Source organism: Eleutherodactylus coqui, chromosome 3 (assembly GCF_035609145.1).
Source record: "Eleutherodactylus coqui strain aEleCoq1 chromosome 3, aEleCoq1.hap1, whole genome shotgun sequence".
Lineage (NCBI taxonomy): Eukaryota > Metazoa > Chordata > Amphibia > Anura > Eleutherodactylidae > Eleutherodactylus > Eleutherodactylus coqui.
Window position 1 is genome coordinate 230092308 of NC_089839.1, and position 25172 is coordinate 230117479.

The window sequence follows — 25172 nt, forward strand, 5'->3', positions numbered from 1 at the left end:
GACGTCATATAAGACCTCTGGGGGACATTCACTTTTTTTTTTTAACTTTATTTGACACTTTCCCACTATAGCTGGGGCGTCCATAGGAGCCCTAGTTACAGGGGAAAGGAACCCCTGTGGTGACATTAGTCACTTGCAGAGCTGCCAGGGTCTAGTCTGACCCTCCAGCTCTGCAGTAGCAGGGAATCCCAGGAGGTCACATGACCCCCGAGGCTCCCGTAGTGAAAGACATCTTACTTTCAGTTATATCAGGGAAGCAGAAGGCATGAAGGGTTAAAAACCCCTCCTGCCTTCTGCTGCGGGTTATCAGCTGCCACTAACAGCTGATAACCCGTTCCTGCCTCTGACTGATTGCAGAGGCAGGAGACTTACAGCACCGCCGTATTTTTACTATCGGCTGTGCTCTAAGCCCAGGACCAGCCGCCGCATATTTACTGTGGCTAGTTCTAAATGGGTTAAAGGAAGAGAAGAAGAATAAACACAAAGAGAACATACAATCCCCATGCAGAGGTTTTCCATAGTCAGACATGAACCTAGAACCCCAGCGCTACAAGGAACACAATGCTAGCTACTGAGCCACAAAGCTTCTTTGTCCTACTGGTTCATTTTTCTCCATAGGAGAAGGAGAAGATCTTAATTCTTTCATCTGTTGCTTCTCTTCCCCTTCTACTACTTTCTTATTCTTCTCCTTTTACGTCCGGAGGAAGAAGAAAGAGGGAGAAGGAAGGAGGAACAAGCATGGTATCTCAGTTGTTGGCTGTTGGCACTGCTGCCCTTGCTCAGATTTTATACTACAACTCCAACATTGCAAGGCAACATCTGTAGTTCTTCAAAGTCCATGCAGATGTTGTCTGAGATTTGACCCTAGGACCCGAGCACTGCAAGCTGACCGTGTTAACATCTGAGCCACATTCCTTGAAAAAAAAAAAAAAAGCCACCTATGCCACTTGGTCTGGATGATCCGATTTAACAAACATCAGCCCAATTTTATTGCCCGGCTGATCACAACGAACAATACTAGTCATGGGCACTACTGGTGGGTAAAGCTTTGTGTGTGCTAAAGCTTCATGGAATTTTATTCCATTGTGCCACCCTTGGGACATTGTGATGTGCCATGGTTACCGTGTCTCCCAGTAACATGAGCAAGACAAGGGAATTCCCAGTATGTGATGAAAGTTCTTTTTTTTTCATAAGATTCAATGGGGACGCAGGTCTATAAAGCCGTCTGTATTGTTCTGATAGCTGCTTTGAGCAGTTCAGAGGTTGCACTTTTTTTTTTTTTTTTATTTATTTTTTTTTAAACGCTAGAAATGCTCATTTCAAAAATCAAACTTAGTTTGTCTTAGTCAAAACTAATGGCATTTGGCTGTATTCTGTGACTACTGTGTCCCCCCATGTAACTTAACAAGAAACGTCTATTTCGGTGAGCACTAAAAATCCCCTATTTCGCAACAATTTTTTTTATTTCTCCAGTGCTTGTAAAATGCAGTAAATGTGCAAATAACCATTAATTAAAAATACCCTACAGTTTATGTATGCAAACTTGGATTCCCATAGTTATACTAAAGTGTTATTTCAATCCGAATATTAGACTACGATATTCACTGAAAAAGCCAAAAAATGCAATAGCTGATAGGCTGCAGAGCAGGCACAATCGCCATAGGGCAGGCGCAATCCTACTGGGTTAAGTGGGTGACGGCACATTAGTCTGCATTGAACAATGTGCTCCTCTAGTCTGACTGCATTCTGTTGGGGTATTATGGCGATTGTGCCTACCTTATAGCGACTGTGCCTACCTTATAGCGACTGTGCCTACCTTATAGCGACTGTGCCTACCTTATAGCGACTGTGCCTACCTTATAGCGACTGTGCCTGCTCTGCAGTCTATCAGGTATTGCATCTTTTATCTTTGTCTTTTTTTCTCACCTCTGTGATTCGAATATTAGACTACATGCAGTAGTTGGACTGTAAGCCCTGTGGGAAGCCTTCTTGTAGCTCCATTTTCTTGTGGGATGAAAGTAAACTTTGAATTCAAATGTGCACGTCGGCTTCTGAGACAAATGTTAAGGTGGAACTGATGAAACTGGCATTCTTGATATTAAAAATACCCAAAACCTCTGTACTGCGCATGTCCGATGGCGAGCCGTGTGGACCATCCGAAGTACAGATGAAGACCGAGAAAGCAGGTAGGCATGGACGCCTCTGCTGCCGGGGCCGGATTCTGCATGCGGCCTTATTTTGATCACATAGTGTCAGTTTAGGTGGCCACTAGAGATGAGCGAGTATACTCGCTAAGGCACATTACTTGAGCGAGTAGTGCCTTAGCCGAGTATCTCCCCGCTCGTCTCTAAAGATTCGGGGGCCGGCGCGGGTGACAGGTGAGTTGCTGGGGGGGGGGGGGGGGGGGGGGGGGGGGGGGGGGGGGCGGAGAGAGAGAGAGAGAGAGAGATCTCCCCTCCGTTCCTCCCTGCTCTCCCCCGCCCCCCGAATCTTTAGAGACGAGCGGGGAGATACTCGGATAAGGCACTACTCGCTCGGGTAATGTGCCTTAGTGAGTATACTCGCTCATCTCTAGTGGCCACAGCTTATAGGGTTGCAGAATTTAAAAACCCCGCATGTGTGTGGGCAGGGTAAAACAAAAGCTCGATGATGAATACTGTTGCAAATTGTAGCTCCCCGAACTATTGCTTCATTTGAACTAGTCTTCTATTTGTGCCCTGTAAGGATTAATTTTTCCCCTTCGTGATTTCTGAAGGCAGTTTATGTAGCACAATGTTGGCTGCCGCCCTTTTTTTTTTTTTTTTTTTACTCTATAATATAAAATCTATTTTACATGGAAGAGTTCTTTTTAGACAATATTATAATAAATGTTGGATTTTTTTTCATAGCTTTGCCTTTCACACCTCTACATTCTCCTCCTGATTGGATATAAGTATGCTGCAAATGAAAACCCTAACCTCTATATAAATTGATGCCCAAGTTATGGGTGAACAGAATATTCTCTCTCTCATCAAGACCATTCATCAGTCCTGATTAGAATATCCTGCTAGACGGCCAAAGCAAAGTGTAACTTGTACATATAATCTTCCATATCCCTCTTTGATCGAAACCGCTGCTGTTCTGCGACTTTCCAGTCAGTTTTCTGCTGTTACAACCACCCACATTCATAAAATATGTACATGCAATTATTTAATGTATTCCAGGACCTCAAACTATATTGCTGCGTTGTAATTGTATCTATCGGTGTACAACTGTTACTACTGTTGGGATAGCCAGATTTTGTTTAATTACTCCCATTTATTGGACATCTGCTTCTTTCTTGATTTCCCATTGTTGGACATTTTGTGTCTATTGTATCAGACTTTCATTAGCTATTCTCATCATTACCATAGGGATCAACTGTCACCTAGGGATTTGTAAATTTTAATTTGGAATATGCCTCAAATCTCTGAAGCTTGGAATAATATATTACCTGCAACTGCAGTCTTGGATGTTTTTGAGCTGTTGGATTCAGACTTGCCCATAATATTGCCTATTCTTGTTTGCCTCATCTGCTATGGAACCTTTGCAGGAAGACTGTTGACTGTTGGTTTCTTCAAGTTGCATAACTGTGAGAAAAACATCTCCAACATAGCTGAAATTACTGCTGCATCTTATTCTGCTCCTCTTTTTATGAATTTTTTTGTCTTGTCGAAGTCAAATATTGTAATACAATATTCCTGAGGGTAACTATTTGATCTGTCATCTGGTAATTGCCATATACTATTTAAAGGCGTACTCCCATCATCTTCTAAAGTGATGGCATATTGTTAGGCTGTACCATTACTTTAGGATCTATGCTGGTCTGACCTCTGGGACCCTAGACTGAAGACACCTTGGGACTGGATCACATTCACTTTTTTTCCTGCCCAGCCACGTGGCTTTGCATGGAACTTCATTGTGCATTCAAAAGAATGGTGTCTGCTGCAGTTTCCTGCATAACCAGATGGCTGGGAGCACCGCTGTGCTTGAAAAACGTAGGTGTTGCAGCAATTGGCATTGCAGCTGCTTCATTCTCAGTAGTTACACCCCTCCAAAAAAAGTTAAGGCATATGATGGATAAACGGATATTTTGGTACAACCATTTTAAGAAAAATTAGTTTTAGAAACATGTCCTACATGATGGCGATATAATGGTCTATTGCAACATTTTCATTAGCTCTTATAACGATATTATTTTCACCTATTTTGGTTGGAAGGCAAATGTGCCTGATTCTTTAGTAATAGAAAAGCTTTATTTAAATAGATGTTCCCACTAAATCAACAGTCTCTAAATAATGTATGATTCCTGAGCACCACAGTTGATAGAGTAATCACTTAACTTAAGTGATGCTCAAGGGGTATCGTAGCCTTATTAATCAGGCGTGTCTAACTATTATTCAATGCTCCGGAGAAGAAAACAATGAGAAACACTTAAGTGGTGCATCCAAGCTCTTCTATTTTAATGTTCCACTGCAAGAATTCTATAGTGTGGCACCCCTCCCCCCCCCCCCCCCCCAATTCACTCCTTACCACACAATAATGGTGAAGGAAGCTTTTGAATGGAGCTACAGTATCATGTGTGCACTCAATTCAAGATCTATGGGTAGTTTACGAAAACTCCTTGAGCACCCTTTTTCATTGGAAGGGAAGGTCTCATCAGAAAATGACCTAGTATATAATTCATAGTTTTTGTTTTAAACACCCTTGGGTAGACACTAAGCAGAAAGTGTTGACTGCTCCTACTAACTCGACTCCTCCTGCAGGCACCATTCTAACTAGTTTGTATACAAGCAATAGGAGCAGCCAAGTAGGATACTCAATTAACAGTCATTTTGATAACATGACAAACAACATTATTAAACCATGTGCAACTGCAAAGAATACTCTCTAACAAAAAAGCGAGATCCGTTCTAATGGCATGGGTGGGTTCTGTGTCCCACAGTGAACGAGATAAGACATTTTTACGGTAAGTACAAAAATCTTGTTTTCTCATTTGTGTCATTGGCAAGGTGTGCACAGAGATGGACATAGTGGCCCTGCATCACGGAAGCCCAGTTGCTTAAAGTTCACAAGTCACCCCTTGCCCAAGTAGAATGCTCCATAACATGGAATGGAGGCGTTTTGCCTTTTAGCTTGCAATGCCTCTGCCACCAATGATCTAATGAGAAATGACTACTATGGTCGTTGCAAGACCATGTCTTAAGCCTTCTGGAATCACGAACAGAGAGAATGTCTTAAATTGTCATTTGAGAAAGGTAGATCCACAAGTCTCACACAAGATTAAGTTTGTGAAGAGCACGTTCTATCAGACAGACAAAATGAAGGCAAAACGATGGCTTCATTGGTGTGTTATGCCAACATCACCTTAGGTAGGAAGGAAGGCACAAGGTGCAGGACTACTTTGTCCTGATTAAAGTTGGTGAACGGAGGCTTGTCCAAAAAAGCTGCGAGAGCTGAGACTCGTCGGATCGATGTGACCATTACCTAGAAAGTCACCTTCCATGTCAATAAACAAGCTAGAACTTCTTTTTAATGGTTCAAATGTATGAGACTTCAAAGCATCCAGTATGAGATTAAGGTCCTAAGGAGGGACAGGTGAGCGGTATGAAGGCATGACATTGATGACCATGGAGAAAAGTACAGTGAACATTGGAAAAGTATGGATAGTGCAGACTTCTGACGCTTTTAAAGAACTAAGACTCAAAGCAATATCCAGACCCTGGAGATGAGATAAAGAAAAACGCAGGATCAAAATTGCGGTCACACTAATGAAATATATTATTCGAAACGCGATGATAAACCGGAGAACAGGAGTGTTTCCTTGCCTTTATCATGGTCTGACTGACAGGTTCCGCAATTCCACAGGCCCTCAAGACCACGGCTTCAACTGCCACGCTGTTAAACAAGCCATAGGATAGTGCGGGTGGAAGAGTGGACCCTATAAGAGAAAAGATCTTCTCAAAGAGGGAGGCATCATGGAGAGTCTACTAACAAATCGACTAGATCCACATAGCACGCTGAAGGAGACCATCAGCCCCAGCACCGTGCAGTGATGAATAGTTACAGGATTCAGAGTTTGTGCAGTATTTTTGGTGTCTACAATGGTACAGGAGCTTGGTTCATGTCAAAGGATAGACCTAGAAAATCCAGCCATTGTGGCAGATGTTTTCTCCTTCTCCATCCTCCGCTACAGGATCCAGCTGCTAGCAACCTGTAATTGTTTTTCAGGGAAGAGCTTTAAATATAAGCCCTTACCTGAAAAACAAGGCAAAGTAGTGTAAAAAATCATTTAAAAAAAACATACGCACCTTCCTTCAGCTGCCCAGGCTCAGCCACATCCTCTCTGCACTGTCCCCGACTCTGCAATGCAGTTTTTAGAGAATTGCCTGTCAATTATTTAGCGAGAGCTGCCTGTGATTGGCTGGATCCCCTACCACAGCTTTCATTTGTAACAGCTGTAGTAGGGAATTCTTTATTCCCGTGGGGATTTAGAATTGCTTTGCCGCATCTGTCACAGATGTGACAGGTGTAGCAGGGAATTTTTTATTCCCCACAGGGATGAAGAAAACCTCTGCCACATGCTCTATTGAAAGCAGTGGGTACGGGCCTGCATTTACGCATGTTTGTGCATGTACGTGGGTACGCACCTATGTACGGCACACACTCGTGTGAAGCCACTCTTAAGTTGGCACAAAAAGCATTTCCAAAGCATTGGAGCGCCAGCTGTTTGAAGTGGCGTCGGCAATACAGAATTCACAGCCGTCATTTCATCCTGTGGCTGCAGAGGTGAAGGTGAACAAGCAGGCAGAATCGAATAGATCTGTGATACTCGTGTCTGTTCCAGGAGAAGGTAACATGGACTTTTCTTCATGTTATCACCCACATTATCAATAAGAAAACATTTGCTCTAATTGTCATATGTAGGGGTCTCTTACATCCCAGAAAAGGGCTCATGCCCACAGCTGTGACTGACTCCGCCAGTGGACTATCGCAGCGGAGTCCGCCACGGCGCCCCCCAAAACCCCATACTTACCACTCTGGATCAGCTGTACGCGTCCTGCATGGAGGGCCAGCGTGCATGCCCAGTACCGTTCAATAGAACCTAATAGCTCTGGGGTAACGCCGCGTAAAACGCGGCAGAAATCCGGCCATGGGCATTAGCCCGAAAGGAGTGAGAAGTTCATCTAATCCTGTCATTTAACCCTATAGATGCTGCAGTTGGTAAATGTAGTTTCTAAACAAGTTACAGGAAAAAAATTACTTTTTTTTTTTTCTCTTACAGTATGCTTTTAAATTAAAAAAAAAACAAAAACCTCACATAATTGATCTTGTCACATCCAGCACAATAAATTCTGTAAAAAATAAAACTAAAAAGGAAAATCCCAAAATAAGTTTAAAAAGTAATCAAAAAAGCTTATATAGCTCAAAATGGTTGCAATACAAACTACAAGTCCTCTTTCAAAAAAACAAGCCCTCATACAGCTCTGTTCATGGAATAATAAAAAAAAAAAATATTGTGGTTTTGGAATGTGGTGACAGTGTGTATGTGTATATGTATAATATGTATAATATGTATATATATATGTGTGTATATATATATATATATATATATATATATATAATATATATGAAATTTTTTTTTTAATGAAAGTGTTTACATAGAGAAAAGCAGGGACCAATAATAAAGCCTCCATGAATTTGGTGGTATTGTAATCATAACAACCCGTAGAGTTAATATAATTTACTGCATGGCGAACGCCGTAAAAATACTAAAAAAACAATGCTAATGAAAGTGAAATAATTTTTTGCTGGGGGCAATGGGAAAAGCTGTTAAGTTATTCAATACATTATATGTACCCGTACTTGGTTTGTATACAATGACTGCGATCTGCGCTAAATATCTTTACATGACATAAATTTAAGACTTTTCAAATTTAATGTACCTGTCCGGAGGTTACTCTGTGTAAGCTAAACCAACCTTAAGGGCTCGTTCACATGAGCATTAATGCGCTGCGTATTACACTTCTATTCGTTACGCGCCTAATGAACCGTGAATAGAGCCCATTAATTTAATTGGCTTCATTCACAGCTGCATGTTTTTCAAAAATAAAAACGTAGCATGCCCTATTGTGGGGCGCATTACGCACCCTAGTAGCACATTGAAATCAATGGGCTACATAAGTATGCGTAAGATACACAGGAAACAGGAGTATTCGCTGTGTTTATGCACTAAATCAATGGGATTTAGTGTTTTTTTTTCATGAGCATTAAATACACTGCATATTATGCATGTAGAAAACCTACAGCCGATAGGTGGAAAAAAACGTATCCTCACATTTCGCTGTGTGAAAGCATGTAGAAGGTTTGGAAAAATCTCCAGCGAGTTTGCAGCAAATAGTGTGGATTTTGATAGAGGTTTTGGGAGGGGTGAAATCTGCAGTTTACTTTCATAATGGGAATGACTTTGGAGTGTTTCATGTTTCCTATATTTCTAAAGTGAATGAGGTTTTAGTATTTTTTTTGGAATCCTGCTATTTTTTTTTTAATGCTTTTAATTTTTACTTTCCCATGTTTCTATTCAAATGGCAAGAAATGTGTAACTGAAAGTTGTGGTACAATATAATTGGCCCTTCTGTTTGCCTAATTATGTTCCCCAAGTATCATTCTTTTCATCAGATTAATGTTTTCCAACCAGGTTCTCCAGTCCACTCTGCCAATAACCACCTCAGCCTGGCCACACAGACCAGCCTATCCACTGTACTAGCTAAAAGCAACTTTCCAGGAGTGAATCCGAACTGTTTGACTGTTGAAGAACTGCGTACACATGAGTCCCTGACGGAATCCAGGAAGGATGATTTCCCCACTGAAAGTAAGATTCCGCATCACATCCAACTTCTGAACCCTTTTAATCACTTCTGGTTTTAAGGAGGCAAAATTATTGTACATTATTTTTAATAGAAGAGAAACAAGTGCCTTTTAACACTTAAATTACCACCAACGCACCTTTTTATAACTGTTGTGAGGCCTTATTTGCCCCGGCAGCTATGTGTTTTACATTGGCAGTGGGCTTTTTCTTTGTCTTTTGGGGCATCTGTGTTGCAATTGTGAGGTGCCACTGGGTTGTCATAACAGCCAAGAGCCTAACAAAAGCCCTGCAGGTCTGCCGTAGGCTTGCCTGTCAGTATATTATTGACGGGCATAATACTCTGCAATATATCTGTACTGCAGTGTATTATAAAAGTGATCAAATGATCGCATGTTTAAGTTCCATAAAGGAACAAAAAATGTGTATTGGTTTGTAAGATGCTTTTTTGTGTAAATTAATAAGTCAATTTTTGGTTGAGGGGAAAAAAGTCAGAAATTTTTAGCATTTTTTTTTTCATGCACATTTCTGTTCTGAAGACCAAAGTAGGTCCAATGTGCTACTACTGTAGATTGGTGTCTCTAATAAAGTGACAAGGTGATGGGTGGTGGGGGATGCAAAGACCTGGAGGAAGAGTCTAATAGGCTGGGAGACTTGGAGGTCCTTGTCATGGCAATCCATCTGCACACCAAAATTGCATTGGATAAAGTCTTGTGTAATTTGTAGTATTTAGAAATACTAAGGATATCGGTGGCTAGTCCTGTTGCCTTGCAGCACTGGGGTCTTGGGTTCAAATCAGACTTGGAGGATCACACTTGCATGGAGTTTTTATGTTCTCCTCATTTTTGCATGGGTTCTCTCCGACATTCCAAAAATCTACCGGAAGGTTTATTGGATTGTTGTGAAATTAGTAACATAGTATGTTAATCCGAAAAAGACAAGTCCATCCACTGCAGCCTGTTTCCACACCCAATCCCAAATGTTGATCCAGAGGAAGACAAAAAAAACTATGAGATGGAGCAGAAGCCAATTTTTCCCCATTTAAGAAAAAAATCTTGACTCTAGTAAGTGTGTCTTACAAGGAAATTATGATTTGAGCCCCACTGTCTGTAATGAGTTATCACACATCAGTCCCTACCATGTTAGAGAATAATTTGGCCCTATATGATCAACATAAACGAATCTCTTCTACGTCTTAGAGTTTAGACACCTAAAATAAGATTTTGCTACTTTCCATGCCTGTGACCGACGCACTGCCCTCATGATTACTGTATTCAGAATGGCATCACTCATTGCACATTCTTTAATTGCTACTGTAATCACAACCACCTGCCTAAAGGCTGTTTAACTAGTGGCTGTGATAACCAATGTTGTTTTGAGGGAAAAAACACAAGATTGGAATATTAGAGAAATCTGTTAGATTTCAGCTGAAATGTCACTTGGTAATAAACTGCTGTAATTAGTATTGTCAGCGAGAGCCTTGCAGTCACAACTCATGCCGAATTCTGTTTTTTATCCCTCCCGTGTTGTGAAGAATGTCCTTTATCGCACTCTATGAATGATATTCCAGGGGTGGTCCAAATGACTCTCTCCCCTAAATCTGAACAAGTGCAGCAATCCCCAGAGGATTGGCCGGACTGGAGCGAATCAGACGGGATCACAAGTGACTATTTTGTCAACGTGCAGCAAAATGTGAAAGAGATGGATGATGATCCAGATACTGAACGGTGGGAAGAATTCAGTCTCTCCAATTGTCCTAAACCTGGACCGGCAAGTGTCTCCAATGTAGCAAATGACAAAGGACCTCTCTCTAGTTTGGATAACCCTGCCGCCAGCAGTAATTCCCACCCAGACACACAATCGCCATCAGTATTAATATTGACAAAACCTACAAAAGAAAAAGTCCCAGAAAAAAAATCCGAGTCCTGGAATAATTTGGGGGACGAATTCACAATCAAAGTCAAGAGCAAAAGCAGAGACCCGGAGTTGGATTGGTTTGCTGACATGGCTCCAGAAATACAAATATCGACTGCTTTTTCTTCTCTTGGATACAATGAAAAGACTAATAGAACGGAACCTAATTTAGATCCAAATAGTAAATGGTCCGCTGCGTTTTCATCAAAATTTGCTGCTGCTGAAGAGGTAAGAAAACTATATATTTCTGTAATTCTCTACAGTGAATGGGTCATACAGATGTTAACGGTTCCTAGTGAGTACAATTAAATCTGTTCTACATCCCAAAGTACCAAGTGGAGGCTGACAGAAGGCAATTCCATTAAAAGGATCACGTGATGTGGTCTTCGACCACGTGATGTGGTCTTCGACCGCTGTCCGAGAGTGAATGTCCTATCATTAAAGAGAGATGCTGACTGGCTTCATACGGATACTGGGCATTTTCTTTATAGTACTCACTGTGCTAAAAGAACAGAAGTAGCCGTACTTGTCTGTCATCTGCCAACATGATCCAGCCCTGCTGTTTGTTGTGGCCCTGACCGCTGCAGCCTGACCGTTCCAAACTCCTGGCATCATGGCACTTGGGATGTGAGCACTGATGCCAGAAGAGCGGTCAGGTGACTTCATGTGCCGGCATCTTCCACAACAAACACTGGGGCAATTACAGGGCTGGATTACGACGGGTAAGTACTACTCCTTTTTATTGTTTTAGCACAGTGGACATTCTAGGGGAATGGTGTCCGATAACCAAACAACCTCTTAAAGGTGGCCATTTTTTTGGCCATTTCAGGCAACCAGCAGTTGGGAAATTGTGAACTATCGCATGCCATGGCAGATTATGGTCTGCCAAAGATTAGGTCTGCCCTGGTGGAAAGTTTCATCTGACTGCAAGTAAATTCCATGTTTGGTGGATCATATACCATACTGTTCAGGCCCCATGAAGATGCATTCTGGGCCGGGTTTCTCACAGGCTGCAGGAATAGTAACCATTTAGTTGAATTCCTTGAGAACCCCTTTTAATATATATTTAAAAAAGAAGAAAAACACAAGAATAATGCAAAAGTGTTTCTAGCCTTTTAAGGGAACCCGTCAGCTCTTACATGTTGTCCAAACTGCAGGCGTTATGTTATAGAGCAGGAGTCGGGCGACTGATATATAGTTTTATGGGAAAAGATTTAGTGGAACTTAAGCTCAGAACGTGCAAAGACAGGAGTTTACACAGACTGGTCCTCAGGACATCCAGCAGCGGAGAGCATCAATGGGAAACTGAACATATAGAAATAGTCGGAGAAAACAAGATGGAGCATAGGTTAAACCTGAAAAATCCCAGCGCTCCAGGTTGTAAGCTGTAACACATTAGATGTGAAGCACTTGTTTCACAGGGGTGCCTCTGATGAGTACACCCCTAATCCAGATCAGCAGTACATCACAAGAGCCCCACGTCAAGCAGGTCAATGGATTCCAAGTCTCAATGACCATAGAGGTAGTTTATTGTTATAGGAATGCAACGCGTTTCGGCTCACATACGAGCCTTTTTCAAGCATGAAAACCAATGCACAAAAACTAATATAGATATAGATATATATAGATATATATCAAACTTAAAATTGGAACATACATCACTGGCCGACGTTGTCTGTCCAGTCCCACAGTGTGGAGGCAACTAACTCGTCGCATGTCACATGACCGTGCTATTCAATTGGGAACGCAACGTGCTTTCCGTTGCCAACGTCTTGGCAATGTTCCAATCTTAAGGTTTCAGTTTGCTTCTATTCCAGTAGGTTCCTGTTTTTCTGGATGGGAAAATGGCGCAGTCTGCCGCTCGTCCTGCACTATAACATGCATGTTCTGGCTGACAGATGCTCTTTAAATAGTGCTTATTAATGATTGCACAAACTGCCATCATTACAGCATATGAAGGCACTGAGCATGCCCGACCAGTAGTACAGCGGAGCACCCAGGTCAGAACCAATAGAGAGACCGCATGTAGAGCTAGATCTCTGCAGCTTTGTGAGACAAGTGCAATACCTTATATTGCAAAATGACATGTTGACTTTCACTTTGGATCACCGGAATACCCCTTTATCTACATAATGACTAGAACGTGATATGCTAGCAGGTATATTCGTTTCCTTTACTGTTGTGTGTTGCGCTCAACTCCTTTCTGTACTTCACTTTTTCCATTTTCTTGCAGACGGAAGCAGAAGGCTGGGATGAGGAGAATGATTTTGGTTGGGGGGAAGATGCTAACAACTGGTGATATTCTAGAGGTCATCGCCCATACTATTTATTATGAAGAGCTGGCACCAGATGACGTGTGTTGACCGCACTTTGGACTGCCCTACAGAAGGCCACAACCTGGCCGGTGGCATTGATTCTACAGGACTGCTTGGATGGTGTTAATTTTTCTTGGGTTAGGAGTGGTTAATTACCTGAAGCTACATTACAGATTTTTTAGAATGAATGTTTGAAGCAATGGAATATATAATTTTTCTTCTTCTTATAAAGCTCATGTTGCTTGTTGTGGAAATGAATGCCTCCAATAATGTTTTTCATCAACTGCATATTTTGCATAAACTTTAAAAGCCATAGGTTCCTATGAGGTCCACGTTTTATTGATAATGCTTAAATAGAGGAGTCAAAATGATCAATGACTGATATTAAGCACTGTATGTACCACAGAATGATAAAATGATTTGTATTTGTCCTGGTGGTTTTCTTAACGAACCCTAAAGTAGTAGTTCTAGCTTCAGCATAACACAGTTGGGGAGCTAGAAGTTGTTCTAGCAGTGTTTGATACAGAAGATCATATATACTGCAGTACTTTGCGTACTGATTAGCAGAATTGTCCCATTCAACTCTGATCAGTATATATTAAGGAATTGCTAATCACAGCCCCTTGCATTGTCCCTTCCCCATTTTTCACCTTCCACACTCCTTAGCCACACAGCCATTTATTTTTTCTCTGCAGTGCTGTTCTGTACAGGATACTAATGATCCGAAAGACCGTGCAGGAATCAAGCAGCGCGCTGATTAACAGAGTGTCAGCCAATCACCGCTAGGTTTGTATAGTGATTGGCCGAGCCTCAGCCAATCAGCTCTGAGCTTGATTCCTGCACTGGCTGCCAGATCATCGATGTCCAGTACACTGGTAAACTGCCTGGCGGCTTGCACATTCTGCTTTTCCTTGGCCATACCTATGTGGGTATGGCCAACATGAATTTTGCCATTCTGACAAGTCAGTCACAACTTGGCTAAAGGGTGAATCAAATAAGTTTAATTTAAGCATCGATCCCTACCTGAGGGATGTAAAGGTCTTTAAATGCTGTACATGTAGTGCTGGGGCTTAATGGAATAAAGTGTTAGAATTCCTTTGATTCTAGGATTTTGCACCTCGCTGAGTGTGGAACTTGGAGCAAAAAAGGGAACACTGGGGGGGGGAAGATTTATTAAGCCAAATGCCCCAGAATTTTGGCAGAATTTGTGCCAAAAACTGGCTTACATGGCTTGTACTTCATTTCTTATGGGTGTTAGACACTCTCTGGGCCTCCAACAGAGTGTGGCTTAATGGGAAAGAGATTCGGATCTGCAGAAAGTGTCTAACTGTGTACCACGTTTTAGCATCCAGTATGAGCCACTGGGATCAATTTGTTCCATCTCCAGACTGTCTAGTTTAAATTATTAGAATTAGTAAATTTGCTCTGTTCTATAACCTCACATATAGTCCTAGTAAGAACACTTGTCACATCTGGCTTCTAAGAAGGGAACTGCAAGGTAGACCCTGTCTGTATAGCCCTATGCTGCTTCATAGTGAAAAGTTAATGTACAACATTTACTACACCTGACTGGGGCACAATGAAGACTAGAAGTCCAGATCTGCCACGAGTTTGTCTGCTGGCACGCACAATGCGCCGGGCTATGACTTCGATTTCCGCAATACTTCCGTGGTGCTCACTGCAGAAGTATCGCAGGACGGTTGGCTTCCACTGCCTGCAAATTTTTTTTCCCCTCCCTCACAAAATAGAACATGCTGCAATTCTCCACCACGAGCAGAAAATCGCAGTTGATTTCCGCTTGTGGGCAAGATGGAATCTTTCAACATAGCATATCTATGGATGAACATTGCTGCAGAGTTTACAAATTCCGCAGCGATAATCCGTCCTTGGGCATTGGGCCTTAGGTTTGCTAGATTTATACTTTTCTATGAACTCTGATATACAATAGAATAATAATTGCAGATTTTTATTTGCTATTATGAGCAATATTTCATCTGCTGCAATTGTTTCTTGGGCGTTTGAATTAAAGGGGGTGTTCCACAAAGAAGAATATTCATAGTAAATCAAGCTTTTGAATTTACACTTAGAACATTGCTTTAATCTCCAGATATTCCAGGACTAATGTTAGAATAGTATCACCTAATTGTTCTATTGAATAGCCTTTCTGAGTCCACCTCAGCAAATGTTCCAAGGTGGTCTGAAATGCTGAGTCTTGTTTCTCTTCTTCATTAGATAGGCAGAGGGCTCCCTCTAGTGGTGAGCCAGCTATATCTGCAGCATCTTCTCTGTAAGAGCAGATTCTGAGCAAGTGATGAGAGCCAAAAAGCATTACGGCAATTGTGCTCTCTCAGCATTTCTTTTGATAAGTAGAGAAGGTGCTGCTTCACCACACCAGCGATCCCTTAACAAACCTACTGGGGCAGAAAGAAGACTAACTGAGAATATGTGACCATGTTGGATCATTTACTGAGGTGGACACGGAAAGGCTATTCAAACAGCATCTAGTTCTAGAATAATTATAGATAAACATGTCTAGCCTCTTCCTGTCCCAGTAAGTAAACTTGGGTTCTGGCTGGGAACAGATGGTACGTGCTGAGAAGGTGAGCTTGCGTCATCCACAGCAGGAGCCGGCTGTGACAGAGTAGATATTAACTCCCTTACATGCCGCGATCGATACTGATCACAGCATATAAAGTGTTCAAAAAGAGAGCGCCCTCCATCTGTGAAGCCATTGGCCCTCTGCCATTTAATCGCAGAGAGCTGATGTGTTGCAATGCCCTGTAATCACTGATAAGCGATTGATGGCTTGCAGTACAAAAGTACGACAATGTATCATTTGTGTGATTAGCATCACAGGTTCAAGTCCCTTACAAGGTCATTAAAAAAATACTAGTACTTTTCCCCTTTAGAGAAAAAAAAAAGTATAAACCCACGTTTGGTATTATATCTGCAACAACTCGTACAATAAATTGAACACTTTATTTTGCATGGCCAACACTATAAAAGAAGAAAAATTGCAATAATGTTTTTTTTCCTCCTTTCTTTTTAGTTATTTTGCTTCCCAATAAAAGTGATCAAAAAAGCCATATGCACCCCACATGGCACCATACCACAGCTTGTAATGCAAAAAAACAAACACAGACCTCTGTCAATGGGAAAAAGAGTTATGGGACCTGCAATGCTCTGCTTGCAGTGATATCATGAACAATTAAACCGGTCTGCTACAGCGTGGAACCGGGTTGTCTCCAACTATAAATCCAGATTTAGTCTGGGCACAGACAACGGCAGTGTTCATGTCTGGAGACCTAGGGGTGAGCGCTTCAATCCTGCTGTTGTTGCTAGGAAGGTTGATAAGTCTAACTGATGAGGTCTTACTGAACTTCCAATCACCTCCCCAGGGACATGTGGCTGTGCCAAATAAGAGTCCGGTAAGTTGTTACCAAAGTTGGGACTTGGTGGGCAACAGTTTTCACATCAGAAACTTTAATGTGACTTTATGGGTATGGAGAGATGTATGTCTGTATTAGCACTAATGGTCTATACTGTGGCTTATGCCAATGCTTCTGAGAGACATTTATGTGAACTCGCAGTTGACACCAAAAAGCTTGTTGCATTAATGGTTTCCAGCAGTGTGATTACTGTGTTAAAAGCCAGCCTCGCTGCTGATCCGGAGAGAACATTGGACCTGCATATGGTGAACTATGTGCATGGGGATGCATGCCAATATCCTACTGCTATTCTGTGTGCCTAGGGTCTGTGCGTTGAAGTAGGGGTGGGTCCAGTTCTGATGTAATCCTGGGACGAGACAGACTTGTGAGAAAGCAATGAGGAAACTAAGACTGGAATGGCTGCGGTTACTGTGGAATCGCAGGTACATCCAGAACCATTTGAATTGTCTTCATTGACAAGAAAGAGGAACATACCAAAAGTAGTCATTCCTTTTCCCCCCCAGAAACTGATGACCTGAGGCCGGGGCCTGGTCCAAGGGAAAGTGAGCTGAGCCTCTGTTTTCTGTAAATAGAGGTCAGACAGGATGATTTCCAGTCAGAGTAACTGAGGGACTCTTATTTTTCCCTTGCATTGGAAAGGGTAAAGATAAATTAATAGGGTACCTGTAGAGCCTAATGTTAGTCTGACTTACAGCAAATAATTTTCCAACATTCTATATAGGTAGCAACTGGATTAAAAAAAAAAAAAAGGGAGTGCAACACATGATTTTCCCAAAGTCCTATCAGACAACCATTCTGGCTTTGGCTCATGGTCATATATTTTAAGTGGCCAATTGGTGGTCCAGAAAACCTCTGAAAGGATATTAGAGATTCTTTTGGTCGGGTGTACATGGGGATGTTAAAGGGGTGGTCTGGTTACTGGACAACCCCTTTTCAATAGGACCCATTTGAAAATAATAAACAGCTATACTTTCCCGGCTGCAGCTGCTGGGATCCAGCGTTGCAGCTCACTGCTGTTTGTTATGACAAATGATGTCACAGAAAGTCACGTGACCGCTGCAGCGTCAGCCCTTTGACGCCTGGTACCCTCTGTCACAGGAGTCACCAGGACCACAGCGGGCTGTAGCACTGGGTCCCGGTGCCTGCAGAGAGGTAAGTATATCTCTGTAAATTGCTTTCAAAGGGTTCATTAACTGGATGACCCCTTTGGACATGACTCTCAGTATTTCTTAAAGGGTGAAATTTCAGACCCAAGGACTCCCTATTGTAGTCCCCCGTTACACATGCCTATTATTCAGATTCCTTTTGAACACTTTGGAATGGATTTAGGCTACTATTGTTTGCCATAAGAAAGGTGCCGCAATCTTCCACAAAGTTTTCACCTTTTGAATTACAGTGTGGATGATGGGCCCAGAATCTCAAAGATATCGTTAAAGGAGTCTGGGAGGGACAAACCACTCTTATTACAAAAAAACAAAAACTGTTCTGGATTATATCTCTTGAATTGCAGCTGATGGCCCAAAGTCAAAACTTTTGGAAGAGGCTCAAGCAGCACAAAAGCTGGGATATGATAGATAAGCCAAAAGTATGTATACACTTCTTGAGCCGAGAGATTCAGTGTTTGTATTTATTCCGATAGCAGGAAGCAAGTTCCTAGCCAAATGGAGTTTTTGCCTTCCTCTGGCTCAACTAGGAGTTGAAACAGGCTGCACTAGATGGACGTAGTAACATTGTCTTCATTCAGGCTAATATGCTATGTAAATGGCAGGGGCCAATTAAAATTAAGAAAGAACTGACTGATGTAGCGTATAAGATACATCAGCCGAGGAAAAGAAAACCAAAACAGGGTGACCATGCAAATTTGATTAAAACTTGGTAAAAATCGGCCATCTTTTTCTACGGCACTGGTTCCCCTGACGAATGAGCGGCCCGTATTGCAAGTTAAGATCGCAGAGGCTCTGTCAGATGTTTATGAGAAGGAAGCAGAATAGGTAAGGCCCATTTACACAGGACGAGGGCCGGGCAAATAACGCAGCATAAAAGATCAGCGATGAAGATCATCGCTCATCGTGCGGTTTGAACGGCCGCTGTGTTACATGAATGAAGGGCGGCGGGGGAGTGAGAGGAGAGAAATCTCCTGCCCTGTCCCGTCCCCAGGCTGGCCGCTCCGTGCAGGAGCGCAGCAACACAGGGACAAGTGTCAGGCATAGTTTGCCCGACTCTCATCCTGTGTAAATGGGCCTTTAGTCCTCCAGAGCAAAGACTTCTTTTCAGAAACACCATGCCAGACTTTGACCTTTACACCTGATTCAGTGACCATGTCAGTCTGACACCCTATAGGATTCCAAAGGCTGTCTGAAGCCATCTCCACACAAATAAAAGCCGTGTAGAATTAGGTGTGATTGAGAAATCACTCAGCAAGTAGTCAAGCCCAAAAATACTGGTTTCCAAAGCTAACCAGGTTTTGTAATGACTTTAGGAAATTTAACGAGGTATCTAAATTTGACACAGCCCCCATGCCCCAGGTTGACTGGCATACTGACCCAACATGGTACAACCCCCTATATTATAACACTAGATTCAAAAAAGGGTACTGGTAGATCCCTATGACTGAGTCAGTGAAAGAAGAAACTGCCTTTTTTCACACAAAAATATGCCTTTGGCACCAGCGACATTTCAGAGACTAATGGACAGAATACGGAGATCCCACGCCACTAGGTTTCTGCTTATCTGGCTAATCTAGCCATCTTTAGTTCAGCCAGGACGACACACCTGAGTCTCACAGGCAGTTATCAATGATTTGTGATCTGACTGGTGGACAGCAAATCTTAACAAAAGTTACATTGGGTTGGTGGAATCCAAAAACCTGAGCTATCTTATAGGGAGAGGAATTATGAAGGCACAAGATGAAAAAAATTAAACCAATCAAGAAATGGCCCGTCCTACTAGCAAGAAACAAGTAAGAACTTTCTTGGGAATTAGACTGGTTATTATCGAGCACCTGATGTTATATTTCAGTCAAAAACTAAACAATTGCATAATTCTTTTCATATTTGAAGTGCCTGGCTATTAAATGGGTCCTCAAGGCACTATCGGTTAGGGAGAAGGTTTAAGCTGGTTACAGACCATGCACCCCTAAAGTGGATGTGACAAAACAATGAAAAAAAAAAAAAAGCCAGGTGAACGGGTGGTGTTTGGCCCTTCAACCTTACAATTTCTCGAGGGAATATCAACTGGGAAAGCTGCAAGTAAATACTGATGCCCTAGCTCAGGTATATGAATGTGCCATGATAAGTGCTCAGGTGGAGTGCCCTCAGCTGAGGGCGGGGAAGTGTGACAGGAGCAGTAGTGAATAGGAGGTATATTTCTCCAACAGTAGAGCCCAACAGGCTAGATTTTATTTTGTCACCATTTTAAGTGGTTGATGTCTGTACCAATACACATTAATTTAAGAATAAATAGCCTTCTTAGTTTGAAGATCCATCTTCGGGTTGCTTAACCCCTTAACGACCAGCCCATAGTGTTTTCACGTCCTCCCGAAGTGGGCTTTATTCTCTGAGGACGTAAAAACATGTGTCCTGCAGAGAATAAAGCCCCTCGACGTGGCAGCTCCATGCTGTCGGTGTCCGCAGGTAGCCGACAGCATGGAGCTGTCATCCCGGGCTGCGGGGACACCCCCCCCCCCCCTGACAATGCGATCGGCGCCGATCGCAAAAAAGTAAATAAAAAAGTTTGAAAAAAGTTAAAGATTCAGCTGCCCTGATGGATCGGATCCATCAGGGCAGCTGAAATTACTTACCGAGGTCCGCTGCACTGCTCCCCGCTCTCCGGGTCCCGAAGCCGGTGTTCTGCGCAGGCGTGCCAGGCGGCATTACGTCAGCCGCATGCGCAGAAGGCCTGGCGGCCCGGGAATTTTAAAATCTACTGGCTCCCGGCTCCTGTAGGTAGCCGGGAGGCAGGAGATGTCAGCAGGGACCGCGGTGAGCGTTCCAATGGATAACGGCGATCGCGGAAAAGTGGAAAAAAAAAGAAAAGCTTCACCTCCCCTCATGGATCGGATCCATGAGGGAAGGTGAAAATACTCATACCCCCTTCCTCTGTGTCCTCTGGCCGGTGTCGGGACCATCCGCTGGCTTCTGCGCATGCGTCGATGTGGCGCGCATGCGGAGAAGGCCAGCGAGCCCGGCAAATTCAAAATCTCCCTGCACCTGGCTGTCACAGATAGCCGAGTGCAGGGAGATATGACTGGGGACCACTGTATGCGGTTTCCAGTCATATGATCACCGTTATCCATCGGATAACGGTGATCATATAAAGTTTTTTTTAAAAAGTTAAAAGTTAAAAAAAAAGTTTAAAAAGTTAAAGTTTCATCTCCCCTTACGAATCGTATCCGTAAGGGGGGATGAAATTACGTACCCAAGGTCCCGGATTTGTTCCCTGGTGGGATGTTGCTCCGTGGACCTTACCCCAGCTTCTGCGCATGCGCCCGTCAGTATGATGGCGGACGCATGTGCAAAAGTGAAAGATTGCCCAAGAAATTTAAAATCTCCCTGCTGCTGGCTACCAAAGGTAGTCAAGAGCCTGGAGATGTCACGGGGAGCCGCGGTATGTGGTTACTGGTCACGTGATCGTCGTTATCCAATGCATAATGGCGATCACGTAAAAGTTCTTAAAAAAGTGGAAGTTTCATCTCCCCTCACTGATGCGATCGGTGAGAGGAGATGAAACATCTTCTCGGAGGCTTCCGCATTTGAATCCAGATTCAATTATCCTCCATGGACCCTTCTGACTGCTGCGCATGCGCCCGCCGGCAAAATGCCAGACACATTCGCAGGAGTCGGGGAGCCCAGGAAATTTTAAATCTCCTTGCTCCCAGCGACCAACGGTCACTGAGTGCTTGGAGCAGTGACCGGCGGCCTCGCTGAGCGGTCGCCGGTCACGTGATAAAGTAGCGATATAACATTAGGCCGGTTACAGAGGAATTATGGGTTCTGCATGCGCTTGATCAGCGGTAATCTACGGATCAATCGCATGCATTGGATTACACAATTCCCCCCAATTAGTGGGTCGGAAGTACGGAATCCACTCACAGAAAACAGAACACAGCATGTTATATTTTACAGCAGATATCCGCGACCTAGAGCCCATTGTGCTCTATGACCGTGGATATACTCGTAGCCCATATGCAAATACATTGTGTACGGGCTGCGGGTACTCGGGTCATCTCTAAGCAACGGCGCAGGAAATATAAACAAAAAACGGTGTACTGCGCATGACCGTCTGTGTGAGTAGGCAGTTATGCGCAGTACATTACGTGCCTGTACACAGGGTCACAGCTGGGATCTGCTGCGGGCCTCCGTAAGCGGATTCTGAATACGGCCGCGAAAGTCTGGCGTTATTTAGATCGCTACCTGTAATCCGTAATTTACAAGAAGCCCCGGGAACGCTCACCTTCATGCAGTTCCAGGAGCAGCTTGTTGAGCGCCTTCTCTGTGAGACCGCAGCAAGATTACAAAAGCCTCACAGCGCCACTTTTTACACCCCATCCCCGCCGCTAAGGTCACAAAATACCCCCAAAAAAGTGAGGGGGGGGGGGGATAACCGGTTTTCTTACCTCATGTGCCCATCTCAACCAGCCTCCATAATTACCCCTGTCTTCGGACATAAACCGCAGTTTATATTATTAATTTTATCTAATATTTAGGGAATGCCAAAAAATGGGGATGGCGGGGGGGGGGGGGGGGGGGGGTATTTTTAGGAAGTCATTTTTTTTCCCCGTATAAGTGGGCAATGGGGCCTGGAATTTATTCAGTTGTACCCTGAAATCCAGCGGGCATTCCCTCCATTATGGGCCTAGCCATGTGTCCTGTAAGTAGATTAGGGCCACAATGGATATGTTTCTGAACACGGGACAAACGGGGGGTATCCATTTTGGGGTGAACGTCTTCATTCCTATGTACACTGTACAAAAAAAAACACTGCTTTTAAAATGACAGAATTACCCAAAAAATGAAAATGGTAATTTTTTTCTTTCTGCTCGACTTAGATTCATTCAAATACTGTAGGGTCAAAATACGCAGTGCACCCCTAGATGAATTTGTTAAGGGGTCTAGTTTTCAAAATGGGGTCATTTGTGGGGGTTCTCTATCGTTTTGGCCGCTCAATGGCTCTACAAGTGGGCAATGGGGCCTGGAATTTATTCCGTTGTACCCTGAAATCCAACAGGTGCTCCTTCCATTATAGGCCTAGCCATGTGTCCTTTAAGTAGATTAGGGCCACAATGGGTATGTTTCTGAACACGGGACAAACGGGGGTATCCATTTTGGGGTGAACGTCTTAATTCCTATGTACACCGTACAAAAAAAACTGCTTTTAAAATGACAGAATTACCCAAAAAATGAAAATCGTAATTTTTTTCCTTCTGCTCGACTTAGATTCATTCAAAAACAATGAAGTCAAAAAAGTCATCGTACCCCTAGATAAATTCGTTAAGGGGTCTACTTTTCAAAATGGGGTCCGTTGTGGGGGTTCTCCATTGTTTTGGTCACTCAAGGGCTCTACAAGTGGGCAATGGGGACTAAATCTCCTTCAAGCAAAATTTCTGTTCCGAAAGCCACCAGTTGCTCCTTTCATTTTGGGCCCCATTGTGCATACAGACGTAATACTAGGGCCACAATGGGTAGGTTTCTGAGCACGGGACAAACAGGGGTATCCATTCTGGGGGGCAAATCCTCATTTTCATGTGTATTAGAGAAAAAAGTCCTGTCTTTAAAATGACATATTTGCAAAAATATGAAATTTTAGTTTTTCTCTTCTAAATTGCATTGACTGTGGGGTTAAAATACTAATGACACCCCTCAGTGAATACGTTAAAGGGTGTAGTTTTTAAAATGGGGTCACTTGTGGGGGTATCTATCATTTTGACTCCTATGAGCCTTTCCAATCTTGGCTTGGTGTAGAAAAACAAAGTGTTCCTCAAAATGCTGAAAAGTAATGTTAAAGTTGTACGTCTCCTAAATGGTTAAAAAAAACAAACGTTTTTCCAATGTGCGCCCAAAATAAAGTAAACGGATGGAAATATTTATCTTAGCAAAAACTTCTATATTATGTTTGCACATATTTGAGATATGTTGCATGATTAACGCTGTAAAAAAAAAAAAAAAAATCTATGACAGAATTGATGCGTTTTCTCTATCATAAAAAAAGAAAATAATAAAAGTTTTACAATATAGTCTATGTACCCAAAAATCGCACCGATTAAAAACTAGTTTGCCATGCAAAAAACAAGCCCTTATACAGCCGCGTCGACGGAAAAATAAAAAAGTTATGGCTTTTGAAAAATGGAGATGAAAATCCGCCAAAAATCGTTGCGTCCTTAAGCCCAAAATAGGCCGTGTCCTTAAGGGGTTAAAAATCACAACTTTACACGTTAAGAAAGGAATTTTTCCTACACATTTCAGACCGTGCCCCTTAATCATAGCATCCACCTGGGTGAAGGCTAATTCTATTTCAATACATCAGAAACATGATTAAAAACAACCAGAATATAAAAATCCATTAGAAAAACTATGGTAACATAAAAAACAATTATAGATACAAAAACAAGAAATATAGCAAATATCCACCGATTCCATAACCTCTATTATTCATCAAATCCCAACATTCAAACCAATCAGGATTCTCCTCTAGGCTGTAAAAATTCATATCGTTTTAAAAGGGGTTGTCCAGAGTAAGAAGAACATGCCTGCTTTCTTCCAAACACACCGCCACATGTGTCCAAAGGGTTAGCACCTCAGCTCTATTGTAATACCAGACAACTGATGATCAAGGGCAGCACTGTGTTTGAAGGAAAGGAGCCATATTTTTTCTAACCTTGAACAACTCCTTAAAAAAAAAATTATGGATGTTTTTTAAGCAAAACTCATATTGGCATTATGACGTTCCACATATACAACCAACATGGATAAGAACACCAAGAAGGAAAAGTTGCGGAATTATGGAAATTACAGGATTAATGGGCATGTTAATGCAGGGATACGCAAATGATACAAAAAAGGAAACAAAATATTCAAAACATCTCGATCTACTCAATGTCAAGTATGAGCGCCACGCACAGAAATATGCTTACACACCTTAGCACGCTATCAATCAGGCTACTAATGCTCGTCTGAGGAATGCTCTGCCATGGTAAATGCAAAGAGAGCTGCAATCAAGTGCATTCTGTTGAGTTGTGTGCCTAGGTGCAGCTGCCAACGAACGATATCCCAATTGTGCTCGATGCAGGGCAGGATGCTGCAGCCCAGGGCAGCACCTTTAAGCTTGCATTCTGCTTGAAAAAGGCAACTCTGCTGAGACGTCGCACTTTGTTTATCTGGGATGATTTGAATAAAGCATCAATACATTTATGGACCTCTTGGTACAGGATTGAAGTTTAGGAGTTGGCATCCCATGATCACATGCATGGCTGGGGTTTGTATTGGAGCTGACCTTTATACCTAGTGCTTCTGGACTGCTGTATTTTGTGTTCGTTCACATGAACTGCATTTTCTGTCGATAGGTTTTTATTTTTACCATTTATTTCCCTTGTATAACTCCGGTTTCTTCATGCTC

At 42.6% G+C, this 25172-nt stretch overlaps 1 protein-coding gene across 1 annotated transcript in view; it reads left to right on the forward strand.

The window, feature by feature from the left end:
• SCYL3 (SCY1 like pseudokinase 3) overlaps positions 1 to 13543 on the forward strand; it is a 46385-nt gene extending 32842 nt beyond the window's left edge. The window contains exons 10-12 of the mRNA XM_066597060.1: positions 8717 to 8890; positions 10419 to 11026; positions 13032 to 13543. Of these exons, the coding sequence (XP_066453157.1) occupies positions 8717 to 8890; positions 10419 to 11026; positions 13032 to 13097 (848 nt within the window). The 3' untranslated portion in view covers positions 13098 to 13543. The remainder of the gene's footprint in view (positions 1 to 8716; positions 8891 to 10418; positions 11027 to 13031) is intronic.
• Positions 13544 to 25172: the final 11629 nt, after the last annotated feature.